The sequence below is a fragment of the Triticum aestivum genome, chromosome 2A (assembly GCF_018294505.1).
Source record: "Triticum aestivum cultivar Chinese Spring chromosome 2A, IWGSC CS RefSeq v2.1, whole genome shotgun sequence".
Lineage (NCBI taxonomy): Eukaryota > Viridiplantae > Streptophyta > Magnoliopsida > Poales > Poaceae > Triticum > Triticum aestivum.
Genome location: NC_057797.1, coordinates 770,872,757 through 770,891,979, shown reverse-complemented (window position 1 = coordinate 770,891,979; position 19,223 = coordinate 770,872,757). Strand labels below are relative to the sequence as shown.

Sequence of the window (19,223 nt, the reverse complement as noted above, 5' to 3'; positions counted from 1 at the left end):
GGAGAACACTTCTTGATAATTAGTGAGAGATCATCTTAAAATGCTACCGTCAATCAAAGCAAGATAAGATGCATAAAAGATAAACATCACATGCAATCAATATAAGTGATATGATATGGCCATCATCATCTCGTGCTTGTGATCTCCATCTCCGAAGCACCATCGTGATCACCATCGTCACCGGCGCGACACCTTGATCTCCATCGTAGCATCGTTGTCATCTCGCCGACTGCGGAAGCATTGACACAACATAGAGGAAGTAGTCGTACATCTTCCCGATCCGACCGATCCAAGCACTGTTACTCCGGCACCTCCGAGTTCTTAGCACACGTACAGCTCGATGACGATCCCCGGGCTCCGATCCAGCAAAGCGTCGGGGAGGAGTTCCGTCAGCACGACGGCGTGGTGACGATCTTGATGTTCTACCGACACAGGGCTTCGCCTAAGCACTACAACGATATGATCGAGGTGGAATATGGTGGCAAGGGGCACCGCACACGGCTAAGGAACGATCTCAATGATCAACTTGTGTGTCTAGAGGTGCCCCTGCCTCCGTATATAAAGGAGCCAAGGGGGAGGGGGCCGCCGGCCAGGAGGAGGGCGCAGGAGGAGTCCTACTCCTACCGGGAGTAGGACTCCCCCCCTCCCCCCAATCCTAGTTGGACTAGGATTCCCCGAGGGGGAAAGAGAAAGAGGGGGGCCGGCCACCTCTCCTAGTCCTAATAGGACTAGGGGAGGGGGGAGGCGTGCGGCCACCTTGGGCTGCCCCTTTCTCCTTTCCACTAAAGCCCATTAAGGCCCATATGGCTCCCGGGGGGTTCCGGTAACCTCCCGGTACTCCGGTAAAATCCCGATTTCACCCGGAACACTTTCGATATCCAAATATAGGCTTCCAATATATCAATCTTTATGTCTCGACCATTTCGAGACTCCTCGTCATGTCCGTGATCACATCCGTTAAGCGTGCGGACCCTACGGTTCGAGAACAATGTAGACATGACTGAGACACATCTCCGGTCATTAACCAATAGCGGGACCTGGATGCCCATATTGGCTCCTACATATTCTACGAAGATCTTTATTGGTCAGACCGCATAACAACATACGTTGTTCCCTTTGTCATCGGTATGTTACTTGCCCGAGATTCGATCGTCGGTATCCAATACCTAGTTCAATCTCATTACTGGCAAGTCTCTTTACTCGTTCCGTAATACATCATCTCGCAACTAACTCATTAGTTGCAATGCTTGCAAGGCTTATGTGATGTGCATTACCGAGAGGGCCCAAAGATACCTCTCCGACAATCGGAGTGACAAATCCTAATCTCGAAATACGCCAACCCAACATCTACCTTTGGAGACACCTGTAGAGCTCCTTTATAATCACTCAGTTACGTTGTGGCGTTTGGTAGCACACAAAGTGTTCCTCCGGCAAACGGGAGTTGCATAATCTCATAGTCATAGGAACATGTATAAGTCATGAAGAAAGCAATAGCAACATACTAAACGATCGGGTGCTAAGCTAATGGAATGGGTCATGTCAATCAGATCATTCAACTAATGATGTGACCTCGTTAATCAAATAACAACACTTTGTTCATGGTTAGGAAACATAACCATCTTTGATTAACGATCTAGTCAAGTAGAGGCATACTAGTGACACTAAGTTTGTCTATGTATTCACACATGTATTATGTTTCCGGTTAATACAATTCTAGCATGAATGATAAACATTTATCATGATATAAGGAAATAAATAATAACTTTATTATTGCCTCTAGGGCATATTTCCTTCAGGAGTTGAGGTCGGTGGAGCTCCAGGGGGCCCACGAGGCAGGGGGCGCGGCCCAACCCTCGTGGCTAGGGTGTGGCCCCCCTGGCCTTGATTCTTTGCCAGTATTTTTTATTATTTTCAAAAATAATCTCCGTGGAGTTTCAGGTCATTCCGAGAACTTTTGTTTCTGCACAAAAATAACACCATGGCAATTCTGCTGAAAATAGCGTCAGTCCGGGTTAGTTCCATTCAAACCATGCAAGTTAGAGTCCAAAACAAGGGCAAAAGTGTTTGGAAAAGTAGATACGACGGAGACGTATCAACTCCCCCAAGCTTAAACCTTTTCTTGTCCTCAAGCAATTCAGTTGACAAACTGAAAGTGATAAAGAAAAACTTTTACAAACTCTGTTTGCTCTTGTTGTTGTAAATATGTAAAGCCAGCATTCAAGTTTTCAACAAAGATTATGAACTAATCATCTGCAAAAAGAATTAACTAAATAGCACTCTCCAATAAAAAATGGCAGCAATTCTGGTGAGCGCTAAAGTTTCTGTTTTTTTACAGCAAGATCAACAAGACTTTCCCCAAGTCTTCCAACGGTTCTACTTGGCACAAACACTAATTAAAAAATAAAAACTCAATCATAACAGAGGCTAGATAAATTATTTATTGCTAAACAGGAGCAAAAATCAAGGAACAAAAATAAAGTTGGGTTGCCTCCCAACAAGCGCTATCGTTTAACGCCCCTAGCTAGGCATGATGATTTCAATGATGCTCACATAAAGGATAAGAATTGAAACATAAAGAGAGCATCATGAAGAATATGACTAGCACATTTAAGTCTAACTCACTTCCTATGCATAGGGATTTTGTGAGCAAACAACTTATGGGAACAATAATCAACTAGCATAGGAAGGTAAAACAAGCATAACTTCAAAACTTTAAGCACATAGAGAGGAAACTTGATATTATTGCAATTCCTACAAGCATATATTCCTTCCTCATAATAATTTTCAGTAGCATCATGAATGAATTCAACAATATAACCAGAACCTAAAGCATTCTTTTCATGATCTACAAGCATAGAGATTTTATTACTCTCAACATAAGCAAAATTCTTCTCAGTCGGAATAGTGGGAGTATCATAAGAGACTCGAATACTATAAATTGTTTCCACATTAAAAGAGTAATGTTCAGAAAAGGGGTAACCATAATCATGACAAGTTTTATAAATATAATCACTATTTTTATAGCATAAGTATCATCACAATAATCATCATAAGTAGGAGGCATGCTATCATCATTATAAATTTGCATATCAAAACTTGGGAGACTAAAAATGTCATCTTCATTAAACGTAGCATCCCCAATCTTGGGACAAACATTAATTGCAGCAAATATATTCTCAAAAACATCATGTTCATCAAACATAGCATCCCCAAGCTTGGGCCTTTTCATATCATAAGCATAATCACTCTCATCATTAATAGTATGGATAGCACCAATAGTATAGCAATTATCATATTCTTCCAAGCAAGTGCCAAAAAGATTTTCAAGATCATAAGAAGTGTCATTATCTTCCACAATTATATTTTCATGAGTCACAATAGTAATAGGAGCAGCATTATTTGAAGATATCTTTTTACCTTTCTTCCTTTTTCTTTTCTTCTTCTTCACCACATCATGTGTGGGTTCAATCCTCTTTTTGGAGCTCCTTATTAATGAGATTGGTTGAATAGGAGGCTCTTCCTCGTTACCTGAATCATCATAAGAAATAATAGGAGGGTATTGGGAAGTCTCTTCCCTTTCGTTAGCATTCTCTTCATCTTCTATTTGTTTTCTTTTCTTTATGTAATTGGCAATATAATGAGTTACAATGCAATTCATCGCACAATACATATAAATTTCCTCTAGATCAAAACCAAGAAGTTTATCACGGGCAAATACTGGAAGATAGTTAGTTATATGTTTCATTTCTTCGTACCCCATAAGCAAACTAAGTTCATTATGATGTGCAAGAGAAATCAAGTCATCACAATTTTTGGAAATGATTAGATCATGAAACAATTTGCATCAGATGGTTAAATGACCACGTTCATTGCAAAGCTCACAAGTATGGCCAAGAAAATTTAAATTTTCAGCACAATCATCTAGCCTTTCTTGCAACAATTTAGTTTCTAAGTACTTATGCCTCATGCAATATCTATCTTCCCTATTTGGTGTGTACTTACAAACCCAATGCACTCCACAAAAAATGACATGTTTATAGGAGACATTTTCATCATAACTAGTGCAATCATCATTAGTACCATGGATATTCAAGGAGTTCATACTAACAACATTGCAATCATGCTCATCATTCAAATATTTAGTGCCAAACATTCTAATGCATTCTTCTTCTAACACCTTGGCACAATTTTCTTTTCCATCATACTCATGAAAGATATTAAAAAGATGAAGCGTATGAGACAAACTTAATTCCCTTTTTTTAGTTTTCTTTTATAAACTAACCAGTGCTAAAACAAGAAACAAAAAGATTCAATTGCAAGATCTAAAGATATACCTTCAAGCGCTAACCTCCCCGGCAACGGCGCCAGAAAAGAGCTTGATGTCTACTACACAACCTTCTTCTTGTAGGCGTTGTTGGGCCTCCAAGTGCAGAGGTTTGTAGGACAGTAGTAAATTTCCCTCAAGTGGATGACCTAAGGTTTATCAATCCGTAGGAGGCGTAGGATGAAGATGGTCTCTCTCAAGCAACCCTGCAACCAAATAGCAAAGAGTCTCTTGTGTCCCCAACACACCCAATACAATGGTAAATTGTATAGGTGCACTAGCTCGGCGAAGAGATGGTGATACAAGTGGTATATGGATGGTAGATAAAGGTTTTTGTAATCTGAAAATATAAAAACAGCAAGGTAACTAATGATAAAAGTGAGCGTAAATGGTATTGCAATGCGTTGAAACAAGGCCTAGGGTTCATACTTTCACTAGTGCAAGTTCCCTCAACAATAATATCATAATTGCACCATATAACTATCCCTCAACATGCAACAAAGAGTCACTCCAAAGTCACTAATAGCGGAGAACAAACGAAGAGATTATGGCAGGGTATGAAACCACCTCAAAGTTATTCTTTCCAATCAATACGGTGGGCTATTCCTATAAGTGTCACAAACAGCCCTAGAGTTTGTACTAGAATAACACCTTAAGACACAAATCAACCAAAACCCTAATGTCACCTAGATACTCCAATGTCACCTCAAGTATCCGTGGGTATGATTATACGATATGCATCACACAATCTCATATTCATCTATTCAACCAACACATAGAACCTCAAAGAGTGCCCCAAAGTTTCTACCGGAGAATCACGACGAAAACGTGTGCCAACCCCTATGCATAAGTTCATGGGCGGAACCCGCAAGTTGATCACCAAAATATACATCAAGTGAATCACATGGTATCCCATTGTCACCACAGATACGCATGGCAAGACATACATCAAGTGTTCTCAAATCTTTAAAGACTCAATCCGATAAGATAACTTCAAAGGGGAAACTCAATCCATTACAAGAGAGTAGAGAGGGGAGAAAACATCATAAGATCCAACTATAATAGCAAAGCTCGCGATACATCAAGATCGTATCACCTCAAGAACACGAGAGAGAAAGAGAGAGAGAGAGAGAGAGAGAGAGAGAGAGAGAGAGAGAGAGAGAGATCAAACACATAGCTGTACATACCCTTAGCCCCGAGGGAGAACTACTCCCTCCTCGTCATGGAGAGCACCGGGATGATGAAGATAGCCACCGGAGAGGGATTGCCCCCACCGGCAGGGTGTCGGAACGGGTCTAGATTGGTTTTCGATGGCTACGGAGGCTTCTGGCGGCGGAACTCCCGATCTATTGTGCTCTCCGAAGTTTTTAGGGTATATGGGTATATATGGGAGGAAGAAGTACATCAGGGGAGCCACGAGGGTGGAGGGCGCCCCCCTGCCTCGTGGCTTCCTCGTTGATCCCCTGACGTGCACTCCAAGTCTTCTGGGTTGCTTCCGTTCCAAAAATAAGTTCCGTGAAATTTTAGGTCAATTGGACTCCGTTTGATTTTCCTTTTCTGCGATACTCTAAAACAAGGAAAAAAACAGAAACTGGCACTGGGCTCTAGGTTAATAGGTTAGTCCCAAAAATAATATAAAAGTGCATAATAAAGCCCATAAACATCCAAAATAGATAATATAATAGCATGGAACAATCAAAAATTACAGATACGTTGGAGACGTATCATAAACTAACAGTAATGAATGCAAATGACAGTGGTGCTCTCCAACTGGTGCTTTTTAATAAGAGGATGATGACTCAATATAAAAGTAAATAGATAGGCCCTTCGCAGAGGGAAGCAGGGATTTGTAGAGGTGCCAGAGCTCGGTTTTGAAATAGAGGTAAATAATATTTTGAGCGGTATACTTTCATTGTCAACATAACAACCAAAAGATGGCGATATCTTCCATGCTACACACATTATAGACGGTTCCCAAATAGAATGGTAAAGTTTACACTCCCCCTCCACCAACAAGTATCAATCCATGGCTTGCTCGAAACAACGAGTGCCTCCAACTAACAACAGTCCCGGGGGAGTTTTGTTTGCAATTATTTTGATTTGATTTGCATAAAGCATGGGACTGGGCATCCCGATGACCAGCCATTTTCTCGTGAGTGAGGAGTTTTGTTTGCAATTATTTTGATTTGATTTGCATAAAGCATAGGACTGGGCATCCCGGTGACCAGCCATTTTCTCGTGAGTGAGGAGCAGGAGTCCACCCCTCTTGAGAATAACCCGCCTAACATGGAAGATATGAACAACCCTAGTTGATACATGAGCTATCCGAGCATACAAAACAGAATGTTTATTTGAAGGTTTAGAGTTTGGCACATACAAATTTACTTGGAACGGCAGATAGATACTGCTACCTCTTTAGCACTGCGTTGGATTTTCTTGAAGAGGAAAGGATGATGCAGCAAAGTAGCATAAGTATTTCCCTCGGTTTTTGAGAACCAAGGTATCAATCCAGTAGGAGGCCATGCGCGAGTCCCTAGTACCTGCACAAAACAAATAACTCCTCACAACCAACGCGATAAGGGGCTGTCAATCCTTTCACGGTCACTTACGAGGGTAAGATCTGATAGATATGATAAAATAATATTTTTGGTATTTTTATGATAAAGATGCAAAGTAAAATAAAAGCAAAGGAAATAACTAAGTATTGAAAGATTAATATGATGAAGATAGACCCGGGGGCCATAGGTTTCACTAGTGGCTTCTCTCAAGAGCATAAGTATTTTACGGTGGGTGGACGAATTACTGTTGAGCAATTGACAGAATTGAGCATGGTTATGAGAATATCTAGGTATGATCATGTATATAGGCATCACGTCCGAGACAAGTAGACCGACTCATGCATGCATCTACTACTATTACTCCACTCATCGACCGCTATCCAGCATGCATCTAGAGTATTAAGTTCATGAAAACAGAGTAACGCCTTAAGCAAAAGCACAATCGTGCCTCCTGCGGAAGCAAAACCGTGCCTCTCGCGGAAGAAAAAAAACAGAAAATGCATTTTTTTCCGTTTCCGAAAGGCACAGCCGTGACTCTCGCGAAAGCACAACCGTGCCTTTCGCGGAAGCAAAACCGTGACTCTCGTGAAAGAAAAAAACATGTTTTTTTCATGCAAATTTTTTTTGTTGAAAACTTTTTTTGTCCCAAAAGCTAAGGAAGACCGGTAGAAAACCGAAACGTCAAAAAAAACCCGAAGAAAACCCGTTAAAAAACTGAAAACGCGTGTGGAAAAAGAAAAAAATTCGAAGGGAGCGTCCAGAGCGCGACACGTGATAAATGGCTGAGAGCGCGTCAAGTGATGCTGATCGTTGCGAGGCTCCCGAAGGAGCGCTGGTTAATTAGTTGCTCTCAACATATATTGAACGATGTGATCCATGGCCCGTGTAACCTTAATGGGCTGCATGCTTTTTGGGCCTATATTTTACTGTAATAATTTAAAAAGATGCAGTGCCGGCACACGGGCTTGGCCTCGCAGCCCGGGCCACCCAGGCAGGCGGCATGCCAGGCACGGCCCACTTAGCCACGTGCCATGCCGGCCCATCAGTGTGGGGCACGCGGGCTAATGGGCTGGCACGCCTGCCCGGACAGGTTTGGTCCAGACCGGCCACCACTCTCGTTGTCTCCCAGACCCCCCAAATCGATTGGGTTGGGTTGGGTTGGGTTTGCGGGTGGACCGATGACGGTGGCCGCCGCACGCTGCCTCATTCTCACCCCCACCATCTCCTCCTCCTCCGCCGCGCTCCGGCTCCCCCGGATCGCCCGCCGCCGCCCGCTCTCCTGCTCGGCCTCGCCGCTCGCCGTGTTCGCCACCATGGACTCGCCGCCCGAGGGCTACCGCACCAACGTCGGCATCTGCCTCGCCGACCCCTCCCTCACCAAGGCACCCCTCCCCCCAAGTCGTCCCCGTTGACAACCCTCGATGCCCCCCTCTCTCACTGATCGCTTCTCTCCTCCTGCAGATTTTCTCCGCGTCCAGGATCGACATCCCCACCGCGTGGCAGATGCCTCAGGTACTCCTGTTCTACTGGCAGTGGAACTTGTTGTTCAGTTAGCCTAATCATGGATTACTATTGTCAGTACTGCATCCTGGTACACATAAAACCAACCCTAGTTGATTCGCCTGGTTGCTCTGTGTCGCTGCAGGGTGGAATAGACCCAGGGGAAGAGCCGCGAGCAGCTGCCGTTAGGGAATTGAGGGAAGAAACTGGTGTTAGATCCGCCGAGATCGTCGCCGAGGTCAGCCGCCAGCTCTTCACAAGTTCTTACCATCATGATTTACTTCCAAGCATAGCAGAAATGAAATCGATAATCCATAATCCATAGATGACCTATTTCAACTGTCCCAAATAGTGATAAATCTCTAGTGTCTCTCTGCTCTCAGTATGCAAGTGGAACAAATTGTTTTCGTAACCAAAAGGTTTCTTTCTGATCGCGTTGCGTGTGTCCGTGCAGGCCCCCAATTGGTTGACATATGATTTCCCCGCGGATGTCAAAGACAAGCTGAATGCTAGGTGGGGAACAAACTGGAAGGGCCAGGCTCAGAAGTGGTAAGCCTGCTGGATTGCTTCAGCTAAGAATGATGCTTAGAAACAAAAGTTTGTTGTTGCATTTCTACCTGTTTCAACCTGAAAGGAAAGTCCCACAAGAATCATTTTACTGCACAGGCATAGCAGTTGACACTTGACAAACAGAATACTCCAACCCCAAGATACAGCCGCGTAGCCATATCCGTTGCACAACTCTCTCTGCCAAACCACCACACTATTATTCATGCCATGTAGCAATTCACGAAGTAAATCTGATGTCAGTTAAGTTGTCAGCAAAATCCATTAAAAAATATGTCGCACCATAAGTGTCCATGATGATATCATAACATGCCTTTCTATATGCATCCATACTGACACCTGAACATGCTTCATTATCCATTAAACTTTATGCATTATAGGCTTACAGCTACTGCGGAAGATTATATATCCTGTAGTTGTATGCAACATACATGTTACAATCCATTTCAACCTTTTGTATTGTTAGAGGTCATAGTTTAACACCCTATACCTAGCATGATGCTCCTCAACATTTGAACCTGCAATTGTTAATAAGTCATTTTACTGGATGCACTTGTATGCATGTGCGGAGTATGCTGTGCACACTTGTCTTGCACGGTGTGCATGTGCACATACATGTCTCCAGCTGTAGTACATTGGAAAAAATGATATGAGATGCATAGACCAAAATTCAATACGAAGCTCGTTATGAGGGCATGTGTGGGAAAGTCTGAGGAGACATTAAACTGTGAGATGAACATATTGAATCTATCCAACCACTCACATGCACCCAAGGTCACGCTTGTACTGATCTGAAGTTTTCGTAATGCATCCGTTGGTACGAAGCTTCCTACTGAATTTGAGTCTAGGACATGTAGTTCCCCGCAGCCTGTAACAGCTAGTCAATTTGGGTGCTGAGTAGAACTGTCGAATTCCTAGTGGTCGATTGTTAAGCTGCCGGAAGGGTCGATTGTTAAGCTGCCGGAAGTCAAAAGGCAGAACTTACTGCAGTAAGGTCGGGTTATTTCTTTATGTTGGACCGAAATAGAAACACAATTCATGAGTGATTGAAACTATTTCTATGTTATGCATCTGCTGTTATCTCCTGATGCTGTCTAATGATTTTGATAGCTTAGTATTGGATACATTCCTATTATCTTTGACAATGGCTCATGTCACTGACTGGTATAAATTTTATGGTTGGTAGTTGGTATGTGTGGCTATCCAAATTTGGTCTGGAGATATTTCCATGGATGTATGCTACAGTGGCCAGCCTACTTATGCTATCTCCTCACCTCTCTCAAACTCGTCCATTTAGTCTTAGGGTTGGGCCCAGTCAGACTTGTGTAGGTTGGAACTTGTTCAGGTGTTCTTCGGAGTTAATTACTGTCAGTGAAATAATGAATTTCCGCCCATCGTTCTTTATTGAAATCTCGATCGTAATTCACAAGACATTTAGCAGTTAACCAGATCTGGATGTTAACCGTGGACTTCAAATGGGCAGGTTTCTATTTAGGCTTACCGGGGGTGACGAGGAGATCAACCTGATGGGCGATGGATCCGAGAAGCCGGAGTTCTCCGAATGGGCATGGATGACCCCTCAGCAAGTGATTGAGAAGGTGGTCCAGTTTTGTAGCTCGCTAATAACACCCGATCCCTCCTGTTTCTTGAATCTGGGGCGCCTACTAACACAGTTTCCATGTCGAACTCACGCACAGGCTGTTGATTTCAAGAAACCTGTCTACGAGGAGACACTGAAGCACTTCGCCCCATATCTACAGTCAGATCCAACAGCTTCGTCGTAGATTTGCGCAGCCTCCCACAAGATCCATATCTATAGCTGTGCCATCAATAATATGTCGAAAATGTACTGGGGCCGCGTGAGTATTTCTAGAACGTCTGGCGTGTCGCCAACACCGACTGTTATCCCAGCATTGGATCCCGATAGCCTGGTCATGCTCAACTTGCGTTGTTACACAATAATAATATCCTGGCCCTGGCTACAGTTCCCTTCTTCCCGCCGTCTGTTTGGTTTCTAGTTGTGGCAAATCTTGGTGCCATGCAATGCAACATGGACACCAGCAGGGCCTGCTATTCTTGCCAGGAGAAAACAGCATCGCTGCCCCTGTCGGAGCCGCGGCTGAGATCAACAGGTAGGAGAGCCTTCTTGATCTCTTGTTATGTCCCGACGCCCCGATTCTGGTGGCGACGGAAATGATCTTCAGGGACCAACAAATGCCTGAACTGAAGCGCCTTGGCTGTTGGCCAGGGCCTTTTGCTTTGCTGTGGTTTGGCTTGAGAGCACGGGGAAGGACAATGTGCCCTCCACGCTTTGTACCGTGTGGTCTCTCGGCGCCCGCCATGATACTGTCTGTGAGCCGTGTCCCGTGGCCATGGTAGTAATGGCATGCGATGTGGTTTGGTTAGTAGGTTAGGGAGGTGGATGGATGGGGATCGGCGGCGGCGGCGGCGCGCGTGGAGCATGGGAGCTGTTAAATGCCGTCCGCTATAAAGTTTGGTTGGGTCTCCTCGCCGGCGGGAAGGAAAGCAGCTGGGAGGAGTCCATCAATGTTTCGCTGTGCTGTGCGTTCGTCGGTGGCCGGCCTCCTTTGGCCTTTGCCTTTCCTCTCCTCTCCTCTCCTCATGAACCGGGAAGCAGTAGGGCTCTTTCATTTATTCTGCTCATGCGCTGCCGTGCCATCTGCCATGGCTTTAATTTTGTGCCTTTTGTGACTGCACCGGCGGCGGTGGTAAACAGATTGAATCCTGCAATGCAATGCACCTGTACAAAAGTGGCCGTGTTCGTCAACGTGAGCCGAAAGCGTATTACCGGAACGCATGATAGCGGCAGCGCTAGGAAATCTCACCGTTGCCAGCGTTGGCGTGTGGTGGTAGAACGGGGCTCTCTTCGTGTCGGTGTCGACGTGCCATGTTGTGGAGGTCTTTCAAGTGAAGCATTTGGTCACTGAAAGTTCCAAGTTTGCTGAAAAATTCATCATCAACAGTTCAACCCCAAGGCATGGCGATGGCAGGGCACTAGGGTAGGAGCACCTGGGGCCCACGACCAATCTCTATCTCTCTCATCTCACTCACAGTGGTTTTAACTTGACTAGAAGCAGGTGGCGCCATCCCGTGGCCAGGGAACCAGACCAGAGGGAGTCGCCATTGCCAAGTGGCAGCAAGCAGACCTGCCATGTGAGATGGAGGACACAAGCACAAGGGAAGCTTCAATGATTGCCGTGCCGCTGCCACCACGGCGTCCGTCAGTCCGTCCTCCAGAGCTTCTCCTGTGCCGCCCACATGTCCATGTCCACGCATGTCTCTCCCTCCACATGCACAACCAGGCAGACAACACAGCCCTCTCATCAGATTGATTAATCACAAGTTGGGTAATAATTCCCGCGCACCTACGTACGTGACCACCATACATGTGCGACGGTGTGTGTATGGTACAAGATCGCACGCGCTGACACTGTGTACATGTGACTACTTTCTTCCCAGGGTCTATACATATCTCCCTCCGTCCGGAAATACTTGTCATCAAAATGAATAAAAGATGATGTATCTAGATGTATTTTTATTCTAGATACACCTCTTTTTATTCATTTTGATGACAAGTATTTCCGGACGGAGAGAGTATGTATGAATGCCTATTTGACAGAGAGAAGAAAGCTCTACATTCCTAGCCGATAATGCTGACGGTCCAACCAACAGCAACGTGTATCCAAACGTTTCCCTTTTCTTTCAGGATGTATCCAAGGCCGGACGTAGGGCTTGATGCAGATGGGCCACCTGACTGAGCGACTGATTGGAACCATAACTACCCGTGATGTACACATACACACATACATACATACACGGCCGGTACCGTGGCGTACAGTACAGTACAGTACAAATACGACGGACGGCGACAAGAGCGCAGGGCGGCAGGCAGCACAGGTGTGCGGTCTCATTATACGTGACGCATACATACGCTCTGCACTACAAACGTGCTGTGACCAGAACCATCCCGCAAAGACATCAGCTAGCCATGATGGCTTTTTCTCAAAAAGAAAAGTACAAGACATCGGTACTGTTCCTCACTCCAGACGGAATCTACACTACGCTGCCTGCCACTCTAGTTAGCGGCCTTAGACCAGCCTTCACTAATTGCTCGCCAGCAATGGCGTCCGGATCAAGATTGACAAAGGACGGAGCATCTCACGTGGAGGGTACAGCCGTGCAAAGCGCGGCATTATTCTGACCTAATGCACGCTTGTACATGGAGTGCCAAACACTTAATGCGTGTACTGCTAACTTGCTGTACAAGATCTCTAGGCTCTCTGCTTCTTTTTTTCTGATTTTTTTGGTGAAACCAATAAGTCTAGGCTCAGAACAGTATCATGAGCACTGCTGACCGGACTAATTAGCAGCCGCTAAGATGAGCATAGAGCACCAGAGGTCGCTTTTGCTCTACTCCGTCGGCCACACAGTTATTGCACGCCAGCTGGGACGATGGCCACGTGGCCAGACATACACATCATCATCATTAAACAACAAATCATCGATGTCGTGGATGATTCCTCGACAATGACACTTGATTAACCCCGGTAATTACACTCGCTTTCAGCGCCACAGAGATGAAAAAGGCCATTACAGCCATCACTGGAGTCACTTTCAGCCCATGAAGAAGATTCCTAGCAACCAACGTCAGTGGTTAATAGGAGTGTATGCAAGTGAGCAACAGCTAAGCAAGAATCAGTGGCTTCACATCAAGTGTGGATTTTCAACGGCCACTTGTCAGATAACTACAGCTGCAGAACAGAACCTGAATAAAGATCAGCATTCATATGTTGTTACCTCCAGCCAGCCAGCTACTGGTGCTGCACATTTGTTTGCTTGCTTGCTTGCTTCAATGTTGGTGGTAGATTTGTTTTGTAGCAACAATAATTGAAGTGTTGTTATTATTGTTATTATACAATGGGGCATGGGAGATCAAGTGTGTAGATAGAGCCTGAGAAAAGTGGTGCAAGCCTGGAGTGGTACTTGCTGCCCCCTCAACAGTACATTCATGGCCCATGAATCATGGTGGATGGCATGGAGGATCACAGGTGATGTCCCCCTTTGGCCTCTGCAGCATGAGCCATGAGCATGAGGAACCAGATGCCAGATGCCATTGCAAAGCAAAGGAGGAGAAAATTCGGTTCCAGGTACAGGCAGTGGATCAATCAGAGAAGCATTATATGATATGATTTGATTTGATTGCTAGGTAAAGCCAGAAGCTTCAGTCTCAAGACTGGAATAATGGAAAAGGCGACCAACCAATCCATCCTAAGGTAGTACCCAGTTGAACAAAAAAGTGAACAAGAACAAAAACAAGATGTCTATCTACAGCGGCGGCGGCAGAAACACAAGCACATGGACGACGACGAACTCCTTTTACTTTACCTACAAGATCGAGGGCTGTGCGAAAACAGGGGAGGGAGGTCCAGGAGAGACAATGTACTTATTTCTTGTAGACATGATGATGGCGATGACGATGATGGTGGTTCACCGGCCGTCGGCGGAGGTGAAGGACTCGGCGAACCCCGCGGGCCGGGCGGGGATGCTGCCCTTGCTGTCTTCCAGGCTCAGGCTCATGATGCTCCCGTCCGTCATGCTCGCCTCCGACTCCTGCCACCCCTTCACCATCTGGAGCAGCGGCAGGTGCAGGTCGATGCCCATGTAGTCCTCCGCCTCGTTGTTCGACGGCTTCCATTTCTCCACCATGGGCACCAGCACCGTCACGGCGTGGCCCATGTCCGGCCGCTGCGAGGGCTCCCGGGAGGTGCAGTGGCCGGCCAGCTCCGCAACCACCGAGATGCTCTCGAAAATCTCGTCGGTGAGCTCAAGGGTCGGGTCGATGGCTGCCCTGAACTTCTCTTCATCCTTCCTTATCTGACCGAACCAGGAGGCCAGATACCGGGTTTCCTCGTCGATACGTCTCTCGTCGATGGCAGTCATTCCGGTTATCAGCTCCATCAGCACCACCCCGAAGCTGAAAACATCCGCTTTTGTTGTGATTTTCCCGGTAACTGCAGTGATGATGAACAATAACTTATCAGAACACACATTCAAGAATCAGAACAACATAACTAACATGAAAAGGATAGATACTGTAGTAAAAATTTCATGGAATGAACAAAGCTGCATGTTCTATTGATACAAGAATTGGTGGCAATAATTTGCATGCTAATGGTCACAGGGTTCCCAGTTAAATTGACTAGTTCGTCAAACATTTCCAATGTCATTATCAAATAAACTAAGTTATATCTTACACGAGGTTACTTGCAGTGGGATTTCAATCAGAATGACCAGTTCATCACACATTCGAAGATAATTGCCACACCAATTCAGTATTTCAGTTTGCTACTAAATGAGGTTATTTACACAGCAATGGATTCAATACTAGGCTATGACACTTGCATATACTTAATAAAGCATGCTGAAAATTCTGATATGGTAATTAACACATGATGGTCAGAACTAAAACAGATGTTGCAGAACTTAGCAGGGTCAAGAGTATTTCATACCAGCATATTCGGGTGCCAAATATCCAAAAGTTCCAGCGAGTCTGGTTGCCACAGAGAAGTTCCCGTCCGGCGCAGATTTAAGGAGCCCGAAATCCGACACCTTTGCTCGGAAATCATCGCCAAGTAGAATATTTGCCGACTTAAGATCCCTGTGAATGTAGCACTGCTGTGCAAGGGTGTGAAGATACTCCATTCCACGAGCAACATCTAATGCGATGTTGAGCCTCTTCTTCCACGAGAGGGGCTCCAGCTCATGCTGCTTCCAGTGGAACAGATGCTTGCTCAGCGCTCCGTTGGACATGTGCTCGTAGACCAGCAGCCTTTCATTCCCTTCGATGCCGTAGCCCATTATCGATACCAGGTTGCGGTGCCGGACCTTGGTTAGGATGGCAATCTCTGCTTGGAACTCGTCGAGGGCCTTGTTGCTGATCACAGAAGACTCCATCCTCTTCACAGCAATCATCGTGCCATCGTGCAGCACCCCTTTGTAAACGACGCCGAATCCACCACGGCCAAGCACATTGTCCGGAGCAAAGTTCTTGGTGGCACAACGAAGAACCTGCACGGATATCACAAAATTGCGCGCCTCGATCATGTGGATGTCACTATCCCGGCTGCTGGTGCCGCTTGACGTCGCGCCGAAGCTGTCATTGCTTGTCATGACAATCTTGACCAAGTTGTCTGGGCCAGAACTGTTTCGGGGGTGGACGACGACGGAAGAGGTCGCCTGTGGCTGAACCGAGGACCCATTTTTCTTGCAGAAGAGCACCACAGCACCCAGTGACAGCAGAGCCACCACGCCGATGGCAACCGGAATGGTGGTAGCCAACAAAATTTTGCTCTTCTTGTTCCTTTGGCCTGGGGAGGCAGCGCCTTGGCCTTGTGAGCCCGGCGTGCCAGGCGTTGTTGGTGAATGAGGGGCATCCTTGGGAGCAGAACCACCCGGCGACGTCTTCGTGTTGAAGTTGGGATTGCCGGTGAGGATGACATTCACGTCCGGTCTGAAGGCCGGCAGAGGCCCATTCAGGTCGTTCATGCCCAAATCAAGCTTCTTTAGCAGCTTGAGGCCGGTGAGGCTGTCCGGCACATGCCCGGTGAGGTGATTGCTGTCAAGCCTGATGTCCGAGAGCGCAGACAGGTCTCCGAGGCTCTTGCTGATGGTGCCATTGAGGCCAGAGGACGGCAGATTGAGCACCGACACCTTGCCCTGAGAGCAGGTGACGCCCAGCCAGGCCTTGCAGGGGTCGTTCCCGGACCATGAACCGGTCAGCTTGACGGGGTAACCAGCCTCGGCTTGGAACTGGAGCAATGCCATGACCTCCGGCGCGCACTTGTCGTCGGGCTTGACGGCGCAGAAGCCGTTATGGGAGGAGGTGAGGTTGCCGGACTTGAGCGCCGGGGCGGGGCCGACGAGGTTGTTGTTGTCGAGCTTGACGTCGCGGAGCAGCGGCAGGGCGGTGAGGTCGGGCGGCACGAGGCCGACGAGGTCGTTGTTGTTGAGCTTTAGGTCGACGAGCTGCTTGCAGTTGGAGATGGCGTCCGGGATGGGGCCGGTGAACTGGTTGCCGTGCAGCCACGCCTGCTGGAGGTCGGCCATCCCGGCGAGCACGTCGAGCGTGCCGGAGAGCTTGGCCTCGCCGAGCTGGTTGTTGAGCCAGAGCTTCTGGAGGCCGGACCCTGCGAAGGTGGCCGGGATCGGGCCCGTGAGGCTGTTGTAGGAGAGGGTGAGCATCTGCAGGCCGGTCATGCCCCCGAGGAAGGCCGGGATCCCGCCGACGAGGCTGCAGTTGGTGAGGCGCAGGCTCTGCAGCTGCGGCGAGGAGGCGGCGAGCGCGGGCGGAATCTCCCAGCCGCCGGCGGTCTTGTTGAGCGGGTTGTTGTCGAGGCAGATCTCCTCGAGGCTGTCGAGGCCGTCGAAGAAGTCTTTCGGGAGGGCGTCGAAGGCGTTGTCGTTGAGGTAGGCGTGGCGGAGCGCGGCCATGCCGCGGAAGGAGGGGAGCGGGCCGGAGAGCTTGTTGGTCTGGAGGCTGAGGTCCTGCAGCGCGTCGAGGGAGGAGAAGGAGGCCGGGAGGGCGCCGGCGAGGCCGATGCTCTTGAGGTCGAGGTTGTTGACCCGGCCGGCGCGGTCGCAGGAGACGTGGGCCCACCCCTTGCCGCCGCCGTCGCCGCAGGGGTCGGCGCCCTTGGGCCAGCCGAGGACGTCCGGGTTGGTGAGGGAGCGGCGCAGGTCCTCGAGGACCGCCAGGTCGCCCGGGTGGATCGTCGCGGCCGTGGCCACCCCGCCTCCGGCGACGGCGGCGGCGGCGAGGAAGAGGAGGATGAGGAGCGGTGGCGCGTCCATGGCGTGCCGCTACGGGTCGGGGTGCATTGGCGGCGGCGCGGCGGGGCTGCCGGAGCTGGGCTGCGGCGGCGTCGGCGGTGGGGTGGGGTGGGGGGGAAGGAAGGGAGGGGATGAATGGGGATAAGCGGCGAGGTGAGGGGGATTTGCCTCGGTTTCCTTCCCTTTGAGTCGCTGGCTGTGGTCGGCACTCGGCAGTGTCACCGGGAATGTGATGTGGCCTCGCCTCGCTGTGGTGTCCACTCGACCCGGCCCCGACCCGACCCGACCTTGACTCGTTTCTCCTTTTTGTCTCCTACCACTCCTCCTCGTGCCTATCTCGCTCCTCTGTTTTCACTCGAGTTTTGCAGTGAAACCACAGCTTTTCCCCCCCGCCTTTGGCTTTATTTTATTTTGGTCACGCCAACGCCACGCGGCTCTTTTCCTTCGCCTTTTGGCTTTTCGTTGGTTGTGAACGTGATTGTTTGTTTTGGTGAGCGCAGGGAGGGGCGGGCAGGGCGGCGTAGGCGGGAAAAGCGCCGGAGATGGCCTGCCAATTCGGTCCGGGCCACCCCATCGGCACGGGACAGCACACCCCACCATGGGCAGGGTGGACACACACACACAGAGGAGGAGTCAAAAATCTTTAAAGCGCCGTGTCGGTGGCGGTGTCATTTCATTTCCGTCCATCCATTGATTTACTTGCCATCTACCGTGCTGCCTGCCTGCTGATACACGGTGAAAATATGTACTTCCGCGTGATGCCATTGATTTACTACTTGCCATTCACCATGCTGGCTGGCTGGCTGGCTGGCTGTTAATACGCGCTCAAAATAAAGATGTATCCGCGTGATCGAATCCAATCCAATCCGCGGGCAATCAATTAGTGTACGTATTATTACTGCCTGCCTGCATCTGCATGCAAGCCGGCGAGTACGTACGACTGGTTGATTGCACTGCGTAGTGTACTAGGCAGGTAATGAATCGAATCGAATCCCGTCAAATCAATCAGTGAAGCGGATCAATGTTTACCATGCGGATGCCATGCCATTGCCATTGCCATTGCCTGCGGATCACGTCCCGATTTAACCCCACTCTGCGGATATTTCTTTTCCTTCCTTCCGGAAGAGAAGAACCACCGACGGCGGCATCAGATGAGGCTGTCAGACACGCACGTTCCGACGCGATGGCCGCCTGCCTGCCGATTCGGGCGATTGGTTTGGTGCTGGCAGACAGACATGCCGCTCCGCCAAGTCTTTCTCGTACCGGATCCGATGCAAACCTTCTTCTCTCCGATTTCTCCACCCTCTCTGTCCCTCCACTTCCACTCTCCTCTCGCTGTCTGCCCACCATTTACGTTTACGTGCTTCTATTCGCTCAGTCCTCACACGACCCGCGTGACAACTCACAACCACTCCCAGTGCCTC

At 48.1% G+C, this 19,223-nt stretch overlaps 2 protein-coding genes across 2 annotated transcripts; one reads left to right on the top strand and one right to left on the bottom strand.

The window, feature by feature from the left end:
• Window positions 1-7,991: 7,991 nt before the first annotated feature.
• On the top strand, window positions 7,992-10,942 carry LOC123191101 (nudix hydrolase 26, chloroplastic). Its single transcript, XM_044603879.1, has 6 exons — window positions 7,992-8,264; window positions 8,344-8,394; window positions 8,528-8,620; window positions 8,837-8,931; window positions 10,433-10,547; window positions 10,647-10,942. Exons 1-6 carry the CDS (start codon window positions 8,061-8,063, stop codon window positions 10,731-10,733), a joined length of 645 nt encoding a protein of 214 aa, XP_044459814.1. The 5' UTR covers window positions 7,992-8,060; the 3' UTR covers window positions 10,734-10,942.
• Window positions 10,943-14,135: 3,193 nt separating this feature from the next.
• LOC123191100 (receptor protein kinase TMK1) lies at window positions 14,136-17,953 on the bottom strand. The gene is made up of 2 exons (XM_044603878.1): window positions 15,480-17,953; window positions 14,136-14,981 (listed from the first exon to the last, which is right to left on the bottom strand). The coding sequence occupies exons 1-2, from the start codon at window positions 17,818-17,820 to the stop codon at window positions 14,458-14,460; spliced, it is 2,865 nt and encodes a 954-aa protein (XP_044459813.1). The 5' UTR covers window positions 17,821-17,953; the 3' UTR covers window positions 14,136-14,457.
• Window positions 17,954-19,223: the final 1,270 nt, after the last annotated feature.